Raw genomic sequence first — 11,163 nt, 5'->3', positions numbered from 1 at the left:
TAGTAGATTATTAAAATGGGCATCAATGAACGATATTTTATCTGATGCACAATTTGGTTTTCGTAATGGTTACAGTATAGTAGATGATGTGTTTTGTTTATATTCTGTCATACAAAATTCTTTTTGTAAACTTAAGGTAATAGATTATATAGTTTCTTTGTTGACTTTTTAAAAGCGTTTGATACAGTTGATCGTCTATGTTTGTGGTACAAGATTTCTAAATTAGGAATCAGAGGCAAATTGCTTAATATTTTAAAATCAATGTATAACAATGTAAGATCTTGTATTAGATTTGATGGGTTTAATTCAAAATACTTTTCTAATAATCTTGGCTTAATGCCGGGGGAAGTTCTTTCCCCTATTTTCTTTTCATTTTATGTCAATGACTTTGAGAAATGGTAACTGTGTACTTGAATTTCAGGATATAACACTTTTTTTATTAATGTACGCTGATGATATGATTTTGATGTCAGAATCAATCCAAGGCTTACAAAATATGTTAAATACTTTATCTGGTTATACTGAGAAATGGGGTCTTTCAGTTAACACCATAAAAACAAAGATAGTAGTTTTTCGTAAATGTGGGAAAATTAGTCTTACTGAGACATGGATTTATAATGGTAAACCATTAGATATTGTAGATCATTTTTGTTATCTGGGTGTGTTATTTCATTATAATTGTAAATTTTATATTACTCAAAACCACTGTGCTGAACAAGGCAGGAAAGCTATGTTTATAATGAGGAAAACGGCATTATCCTTATACCTGAACACTGTTACTTCTATAAGTTTATTTGACACTTATGTATGTAGTATGTTAATGTATGGTTGTGAAGTTTGGGGTGTTAGAGCACCAAATGTAGAAAAAGTTCATTTGGACTATTGTAAAACATTACTAGGTGTCAAGAGGTCCACTTCTAATGTAATGGTATATTATGAATTAGGAAGATTTCCATTGTTATATGAGCGAAATTTTAGGATGCTCAAATTATGGACTAAAATTCACGGTAGTAAACATTGTATTATAAAGTCTTGTTACAAAGAACTAGTAGCAAATAGCAATAAATGTAAAAACTGGGCAACTTGTATTAAAACAATTTTATATGATCTTGGTATGAATTATTATTGGGACAACCAATGGGTACTTTGTTTGGATAGTTTATTTTTACAATTAACCAAACAACGAATATATGATCAAGCTAAACAAGAGTTGCATTTCACGCTTGAAACATCACCAAAGTGTAGATTATATAAGCATATTGTGTCAAATGTAGAATTACAATTTTATTTACAAAAATGTATTCCTGTGATAGCTCGTAAATGGATAACGAGAATTCGCCTGTCCTCACATAATCTATGCATCGAAACTGGTCGTTTTTATGGAAATAAGTAGAAATAGTAGAATGTGTATTATGTGTGATAAAAATGTGGTAGATGATGAATTTCATTTTATTTTACAATGTACAAACTATAATGATTTACGTAAAAAGTTTATCAAGAAATATTATTGGACTAGACCGTCAACTTATAAATTAGTACAATTGTTTCTGTTGAAAACACTAAGGTAAAAATAAAGAACTATTGGCTTGCTAAAGTACAGCTCTCATAACAAAATTAAACTACTTTAAATATTGATAACACAATTAAAATAAAAAAAAATACTTTAATTAATCCCCACGTACTACTGGCTTCCTCAAGCACAACACCAATAACAAAAGTAAACTACTTTAAATATTAATAACACAATCAAAATAACAAATACTTTAATTAAATCATACTTGAATTAATGACAGAAAAAACCTTTGAAAAGTAATTAACACTCCTCTGCAGGAAATTGAAAATAGTTCAGGGAATAAAGATGATTACTTATAATAAGGAAGTTCCAAGTAAATGGAAATGGTCAATACATAAAAAGATCGAGTGAAAATTTCATATCAGTATTTTCGGTTGCATCACAAGATGAACATGCGTTCAAATTGGAATACGGTAGGTATATTTTTTTAACGTGTTATATTTGATTTAACAATTCAATAATTCTTAAATAATCGAGTTTATTTGATGCTAAATTTTCATAGTAACCAACATTTTTTTCGTCGCTTACTATACAAATATATTGACAGCTGAGTTTGTAAAATTTCTGTAAAATGTGTAAAATTTGAAATAAATCAGAAGAAATACTCTCTGGAGTAATTTGAGAATAAGAAAAAAAGTTTCCGATACTAAATAACATTTACATATATATACAAAACTACTGTTTAATATCTCAACTGTATTATAATTGGATTAAAACAATTCAAATTTTTTTTCAGTGCTTTCTCATATTTCACCTCCATCATTTTGTAACTGGAACAACAATCAATCATGTAAGTTAGTTTCAATAAGTTAGTATATTTGCATATCTGTTGTTTAGGAGCCAGCTCGATGGCGAGCTTCATACGCTGTATTGAACACAATTGGTGGCCATGGCCTGTATTCTGCTCGTTGTCTCTTTGACAGACTCTCCTTTTCTATTCTCTTTTCTAATTTCATATGATTTACAATTTTGTGGATAAAATTCACAGAACAAAATGGATGATTAGGCCATCTAAAATCTTAAGTTTTAGTTCAGTTGATGTGACAGAGGGGTCCAGAGCTCTATAGTCTTCTAGCGCGCCGGGTATATTGCAAGGTGATTTGGTACCACGATCTCTCAGTAGCATGAGTTCGAATCCCGGCGAGGAAAGAACGAACATTTACAGATATAACATTGTTGGGCTGCTATTTAAACGAATTATATATACAGAATGTGTTTCAGCCTTGTATCACCATCACTGCTGGTGATCCGATTGATACAATCTGTGGCGGCGTTGTCACTGGTTCAGACGTACTTTTATATATATATTATATTTAAGAATTTAAAGCTCCCTTTTGTAAATTCATTTGGGTGTAAAAGCGTTGACTGAAGTACATTTTGTATGAAGCGCGGAGTCGCCTCATTCTAAAAATAAACGCACGAAAGCTTGTACGAAAGCTTGCCACCGAAAACTTACTTTTTGTCGAGCATAGGTGGTCGAGTGGTCTAGCGCGCCGGGCATAGTGCAAGGCAATTTGGACCAAGGAGGAATAGAAGAATTACCGCCAGAAGCACATGTGCTACATATATTTTGGCGCGGGACGTTTACGCTTTTTCATAGGACATTTGCGCGTTTTATTTTGGACACTTGCGCTTCAAATCATAGGACATTTGCGCTTTTTAAAAAAGGACATTTGCGCTTTTTACATAGGACATTTGCGCATTTGCAATATTTGGATTTTATGACTTCCCTCTTCCTTTTCACGGGCTTGGGACTGGCAGGTTTGACCTGGCAGAGAAAAAGTCATATTTTTCTATATGGTTAAAAGCTTTAAAATCTTTTCAACGTACATTTCATAGCACATTCAGGTCATAGCACATTGATATATGTTTAAAAGTTAATATACTGCTAAAAGAAAACATTCTAAAGACATTATACACGAACAGTCATCACAGGTCAGTTGTCGCTTGATATCTGAAGCCTAAGGAGTGAAAAAAATAGCTATTGTTCTCTGTTCTGACTGGTATTTCGTCCACATTTCAAATACAAAATCAAGTTTCTCTTTCTCAATTCTTGACTGGGGTGCCTGTTTATAATTATAACGAATCTAAAAGTAATCACCGACCTTTGATTCGCCTTTGTTCAATGATACTCTCCAAAAAGATAAACATAGCAGGATGAGTCGAGTAAAACTGTTCATTATAGTGGGCATGGAAGGATTCTGGACCATTTGTCGTATGCTTACTGTGTGATGGCTAGAAATCGTGATTCAATTGTCACATAATTTTCTGCCAGGTAGTCTGCAAATTTGGAACATCTAGGTTCACTTATACATAGGTAAAAAGCGCAAATGTCCAATCACTTCAATACAGCCTGAATCAAAATCTAAAACGCAAATGTCCATAGTATTTGAAGCGCAAATGTTATATCGTTTTACAGGTAAAAAAGCGCAAACGTCCTTTTTTTATTTCGATATCAAAATTTAGGAGATGTACTATGATTGATTGCAAATGAGACAATAAGATGTAAGCACATTAAGGTCACTGCATGACCTTTAACAACGAGCAAAACTCAAACCGTACATTCAGCTAAAACAAGTGTGGCATGGCAACATGTGTAACAGTTTAACAAGGAAACCAAAGGCGGAATTAATGACAATAGATAACAAAAATGTCGGACATCAACCAATGTAATCACCGAATTACAGACCCCTTATCAGGGACGGAGACATAAAGTCAACTAGTCGTTTCTTCAACTCCTAAATAACACGTTTGTGGAAGCAGCAAACACCAATATTCAAATCTACGGTTTGATACGATCGAAGGTCGAGCTCACTCGAAGAGATTACACTGTTACAACCTCGATCATCTAGGACTATAAAATCAGTACTGATCTAATTTGTTCAGTATCAATTATACTTGGTTAACTTTCTAAAACAACAAACGTTAGTTTAAGTATAAATATATCACTCAATATTTACCGCCAACCCAACGTTTTAATTTATAGTATCGATCTGGGTAGTAAAAAAAATCCAATACTTTTTTTAAATTCCTTTGAAGAAATCTTTTTGTACTTGTATTCCCGACATTTATTGCGAGTGAAATCTCAATGCTATAAATACTGTTTGTCTTAGTACACTGTATCTTGACTTCGTCAGGTAATGAAATCCAAAAGACTATGCTGAAACCAGATAAATATGGTATGACGTCTTTAACATCAATATAGCACAAGCTATACTGACTGTTCTATTCTAATGATATAAAGACCAAACTTTCTTTACTTTATCATACAAACAGCTATATTATTCAATAGGTGGAAGTTATTTTCAATACAATACATTGGTACATTTCTGGCCTCTACGTCTGTCCGTCTGTTTTTTGTCCGTTCGCCCGTCTGTGCATCTAGCGTCTGTGTGTTTGACAATTCGTCCGTCCGTCCGTCTGTAAGTCTGTCTGTCCGTCACGTTTCATGTTAAAGATTTGGTTTAAAGTTATTTGCTATGAATTTATGGCTATATTAACCGGAAACATTGTACACATATCAATTATAATGTCGGATTAAAAAAAAAAAGATAAATGCGAAACTACGGTTTGAACACAGATTTTGCGTTTCACTGAATATAAATCATGCGACCGGGTCATGGTGTTTCTTGTTTCTCATATTTCTCTTTACGAATGATATGTTATTGTTCCTGTGAAAGAAAGCTTCAATTTATGTTATTGTTTTTATATGCAGACGATACAATTTTGTTATCAGAATCAAGCAAGGATTTACAGTTTATGTTGGATACGTTTTGAAATTATTGTGAAAATTGGAAACTGAAAGTTAATATTTAAAAAACAAAAATTCTTATATTTTCTAGAGGAAGAATTTCAGAAAAAGAAAAAAATTATTTTTGTAATAAAGAAATAGAAATTGTCAAAGACTACAAGTATCTTGGTGTATTTTTTTGCTAGAAGTGGATCTTTTTTAACCACAAGAAAATATTTAAGATTTTCGATCTCGCTTACAGTTAAAATGCGAATGATAAAATTTTGGTGTAGATTAGTAAATGATGAAGAGGAAAAAATCTCCAAAATTCTTTACAAATTGCTGTTTGTATATTTTGAGAATTATGGCTTTGAAAGCAAATGGTGGAAATTTGTTAAAAGCATTTTTGATAATTGTAGTCTATCAAATGTATGGAGATCCCAGTCTCATTTTTCTACAGATTGGAGAAGTTGAATAAGTTTCATTTAGAAATAAATCCAATAGGTAACCACACCTTTGCGATAAACTAAGGCTTAAGTATTATATCAATTGAAGTCTTGGTTAGGGACTTGATCTAATAGCCCGCCATTAATGTTTAATAAGAGTCATGAAAAGAATCAATTAATCTGAAAAGTGTCAATTATTTTTTTTAATTAAGAAAGTATAAATTCAGTAGTTATTGAAGGAATTTGTTTTAAAATTTGAATTTCAAAGCACTTCTGTTTTGACATGAATTGTCATTGATATGGTCATAATTATAAATTAACTTTTATTAAAACTTTGAATTTGTTTAAAAATACTAACGCTTTTCTGCCTCAGGAATAGATTACCTTAGCTGTATTTGTTAAAACTTTTAGGAGGTTTTGGTCCTCAATGCTCTTCAACTTCGTTCTTTATTTGGCCTTTATAACATTTTTGATTAGAGCGTCACTGGTGAATCTTTCGTAGACGAAATATAAAATTTCAATCCTGGTTTCTATGATAAGTTTATTAATTAAAGGGTATGGTACAATACAATTAAAACATTCTATATTTCAATTCAAATAGCTTGAATGAATTGAATGAATGAAGCATGACCATCGCTATCATGTTAAAAAAATCAATGATAAGACTGCTCTGATAATAAGAGTTAAATACAAAATTCGGATGGATTAATCTGTTTATAATCGCAAACTTATCACCGGGAAAGTTTATAACAATATTTCATTTGAGGGAATATAAACTTAAGATTTTTATCTGCTATATGTATTCTAAATGATGAAAACGCGTAAGGGAGAAAATAAGCAAAGGGGAAAAAAAACCCAGAGAACTCAAAACACGAATGGTTTTCGTTTCGCGTATTTGTATTTCACATGTACGTTATAGTGTTTTCAATATATCACAGTGAAACGCAAAATTGCCTCAATTGGTTACAACTGGTTACCACCACAAAGAAATAAACAATCCATTAGGAGCAGCACAGGAATTTGACTATAACTATAAACGTGATATAAGTTACTAGTATTAAGATCTAAATTTGAGTTCCTCTGTTTCAATATATAAAAGCCTTGCAAATCCAGTTTTTAAAAATATGGAGATTTTTGCCTTATTTAACAGTTTTCTCTATTAAGCAGCAAAACCACATGTCTTGTGATAAGATAAGAAAGTGTATATTTGTCATGCATTTTAAACATGGCCAGAGATGTTTTTATTTCAGGACAGCGAATCACATTCAGGGAAAGAGTTTGTACTAGCATTTCCAGATGGCTCTAGAATTGGTAATTTGCGTTTGTACATAACAACACCGGTAGATGGAACCTCCTTCCCTGTACGCATCAAAACACCACTACTTAGTCATACGAATATGAACGTAATAGTATCAAGCGGACAAGAAACCGTTGTTGAAATTCCGTCAGATCTGACCGTTTCCGATACTTCCAAAAGTTATAAGAGTATTCTTGTTCAAGCTGAAAATCTTATTGTACTATTTGCATCAAATATGCAGGCTGATAGCGGTGATTCCTTCATTGTATATCCAGTTGAAGTACTTAGTACTGAATACGTATCTGTTAATTTAGATTCAAAGAACGGTGCCCTTGAGTCAATGACTGCAATAATCGCTGTAAATGACCAGACTCTTGTTCACCTTAGTTTACCTGTCGGTTCATCAGTAACTTATAATGGCAATACCTATACATTTGGAAGTCAGTTTTCGGTCAATTTGAAGAAATATGAGATATTTCAATTTTCATCTGAGGATGATTTATCAGGTACAACTATATTGTCAAATTATCCAATAGCAGTTATCAGTGGTCATCAGCTTGGTAATCCATCAGTTAGTTCGATTACAACTAAAGATATGATCCTTGAAATGCTCATTCCATGGAAGTATTGGTCAACACATTATATTGCGATCAGTAACCCTGTCTTTTCCTCCGGAGACGGCGAACTGATTCGTATCTTTACGCTGTGTGAGAAGGCTACAGCAATAATTGACAAATCAGGAGTTCATTCAAAAATCAATATTAATCCCGAGTCATTTTACGAGTTTCCACTGGCATTAGCTAAATCAGCAGTAATAACCTCGGACAAACGTGTGCTCGTTTCGCAAGTATCATCCTCTAAACCCTTTTCTGGTTCTAAAAGAGGCGATCCGAGATCAATGTTACCGGCCCCATTGAATTCCTGGCTGAATGAATACACTTTTAGTACACCTGGAAAGTCTAAAGGCGGGAGTTTTGAGCATGGGCTTGTTCTTGTGGCCTATAGTACGTCTATTGGCACAACAACTTTAGACAACATGAGCTTACAACCATCAGTATGGCATACAATCGCTGGTACAAATTTGAAGTATACAGCGTTATCGTTATCTGAAGGAGATCATACGTTGAAATGCGGAGGAATTTTGAAATGTTGGGGATATGTATTTGGAATCGGTGTGTACGAGGAATATGGAACATCTATTGGAAGGAGTTTTACAAAGGTAAAATGATTTGAAATTTAGTCTCATGTTATAACCGAATTTGTTTAATGTATGTTCTTTGTGAATAAATATTAGTTTCAATGAACATGATGAAGAAAATACAAATTTCTAGATCTGTAAAAGTTCATATGTTATATCAGAAAAATGTGGCTTGTTATTTAGAGATATGTAAGCCTTGTATCTATGATTAGATTATTATCAAGTTTTTTTATGCAAACAAAATGGAATTCTAATGAAATGTATTAGTATCGATAATTTTCATTGGACATTGACGAAGATTCCGAAGGGTTAGATTCGACGTTCTATTAGTCCGTAACTAAGAAAGCCACCATTTTGAATTCCGATAATTTTTTTGCAGGTTATTTCTCAAGTAATAATCAAGGAAGTTACATTATGTTATTCAAAATATTCATTTTGTCTAATTTGAAACCATTCAGAAGCTTACGAAAAGTATAAATACGTCTACAGTACATGTTTGTCATTAGGAGTATAATACTATGACGTCATATTGCATAGATACCAAAGACGATACAACAGTTTCGCGGACTTTTTCATTGATAGCATTATAAGCCAAAATATTTATCAAATGGAATTTATTTTGATATTTGACATTAGCAACACCGTTTTTTTTGCTCGTACTTTTATTAACAATAAAGAAAGGGATTATCATTCTCTTACATATACTAACATAATAATAAAAATAAAAACGCAAGGTTGAATTCAATTACAATATTTTATTTACAGAAAAAGACACCTGATGCAAACTTTATGGGTGAGTACATACTAGTATCTTAAACAATTTCGACAGCAAAACATCGTTAGAGGGCATATGAAAAAAAAATCTTTCTTTGTAGATCAAAATATTGCGAAGCAACAAATGAACTTCGTCGTTTGTTTTTCTTCTTCCACATGTTTAAATAATGATTCTGATAATGTATTCTGAAACTCTTTGGAGGCCTTTGAATAACATGAAAACACTTCTAACAATTTGAAGAAACTATATTTTGTTTGTATTATTGCAATTAATGAACTTCATAAAACAACACAATTCATAACTGAAGTAAAAACTTTCAAAGTGAATTAAGTAGACAGCCAAATAAACCAATTGAGATCTTTTTTGCAATTCACGTTGATGGGATGCTTCCTAGCAAATATAGTACTATAAGTAGTTTTTAAGATGATTGGAAATGCAAAAGAGCCGCCCTGATAAAAGGTCCAATCTGACTTGAAGTGGCAAACACACTCCTCAATACTAGTCTATTTTGAACTAAAGTATTACCCTTGCTTAATTTTATTAAAGAAAATGTTAACTGTTTGACTAATAAATCTTGTTTTGGATTAAGCTCGTTGGTGCCTTAAATTTAGATATGAAGATAGTTACAATCGTCAATATTTCAAACCAGTAGAGAAGTTCAAATTCAATAGATATATCTATATTTCCCATTTATTTCTAGGAAAAGTTATCATCGAATTGGATGTGATAGACAATCAAATACTTTTTACAACACCAGTTTTCTCTACAACTCCCAAGTCTCGCACTGAATGCGGCAAGATGTGTTTTTTGTATTCATGTACATTCCTCTCCTTTCGGTCTATAGATGGACTATGCTATCTTTATTCAGAAGATCAAACATGTAGTCGAACGGTAGAATCATCTGATTTCAGACGCTATCATCTCAGAAAATAGTGAATTATATATAATAAGTATTGTAAAATGTTTTTCCTTTTTTCTTTCTACAATTAAACATTCTAATAGACGTGTTAGAAAAGTCGATACTACTGTTGGTGCTCGTGTTGGATGGACGATGAATACAATATGATATGGGGGTCATCTCCAAAATTATAAATACTCAATCGAGCGTTGATAAACAACAAATAATTATTAAATGTGAACTACGTGATACATTTGTCAATGGAAAATAATTATAACAATACATGTAATTGTAATTATTTGATTTAAGAATGCAAAATATAATAAAACAATAAGGCAAATCTTTACCTTTTGTGAAAACAGGGGGATATTTTTATTTTTTCTCAGAATCAACAAATTCGTGCTAAAAATAAAGGAACAAGGTTTATGCCCGCTTGATCTCCCAATGGAGACAACCTATCGTTTTGCTTTCATTCTGGTAAGATTTAACAAACCAAAAAAAGAATGAAAAAATAACTATTTTGGAAAACACAAACCCCCTCTTACACAAGATGAATGCTTGATGAATTATTTTAAAATGCAAGTTTGGGATTTTGTTTTTTACTTGCCTAGCAAACATAGCATTGTATGATTGGGTAGCAGTTGTTTGATGTCTCCCGAAAAGCCCAGCAGACAATTCAACTAGTTGTTTTAACTCGTTCCTTTGCTGTCACCATAAAGTTTCAAAATGACTCTGACTGTCTCTAAACGTCTTATTGCATCGATCGACACTAACATTTCCTTTTTTTTTTATTTTACATTTCTTTTTTCCTCGGCGTTTACCGTCGTAAGTGATGTAACAATTGGTGAACAATTGAACTTTGACCTATGAACTTGAAAATTAATTGGGCTCTGGATTTTCATAATGGTAAAGTATATGCCAAGTTAAGTCGAAATATTTAAACTATGACGGACTATGAGGAGTCTAGAGTGTTAACCAGGAAATATAAATATTCATAAGGACTAAGTATGAATCAAGTATGGTCAAAATACTAGAACGATGTTGAACATAGATTTTCAACAAGTGCTTTAAGGACCGAAAGACTAACTGAGAGTATAGTTAGAAGATCCCCTCGAACTTTGTTGGCGAGAGGATAAAACCCAATGGAAGCAGAAATAGAGACAAACGTTATTTTAGCGATACAATGGGGCTTAAAGGGTCGATTGAATTACATTAATGAAAGCCCGTTATAGGGTATAAGATTGTA

The 11,163-nt window shown here is 32.3% G+C and overlaps 1 protein-coding gene across 1 annotated transcript; it reads left to right on the top strand.

Moving 5' to 3' along the window:
- The first annotated feature begins 442 nt into the window (after positions 1-442).
- LOC139524947 (IgGFc-binding protein-like) lies at positions 443-10,174 on the top strand. Its single transcript, XM_071320121.1, has 5 exons — positions 443-928; positions 2,310-2,363; positions 7,000-8,265; positions 9,010-9,037; positions 9,720-10,174. Exons 1-5 carry the CDS (start codon positions 443-445, stop codon positions 9,950-9,952), a joined length of 2,067 nt encoding a protein of 688 aa, XP_071176222.1. The 3' UTR covers positions 9,953-10,174.
- Positions 10,175-11,163: the final 989 nt, after the last annotated feature.

Source organism: Mytilus edulis, chromosome 5, assembly GCF_963676685.1.
Source record: "Mytilus edulis chromosome 5, xbMytEdul2.2, whole genome shotgun sequence".
In the NCBI taxonomy this organism is placed as follows: Eukaryota; Metazoa; Mollusca; class Bivalvia; order Mytilida; family Mytilidae; genus Mytilus; species Mytilus edulis.
The sequence above is the reverse complement of the archived record's forward strand: the minus strand, read 5'-3'. Positions and strand labels throughout refer to the sequence as shown.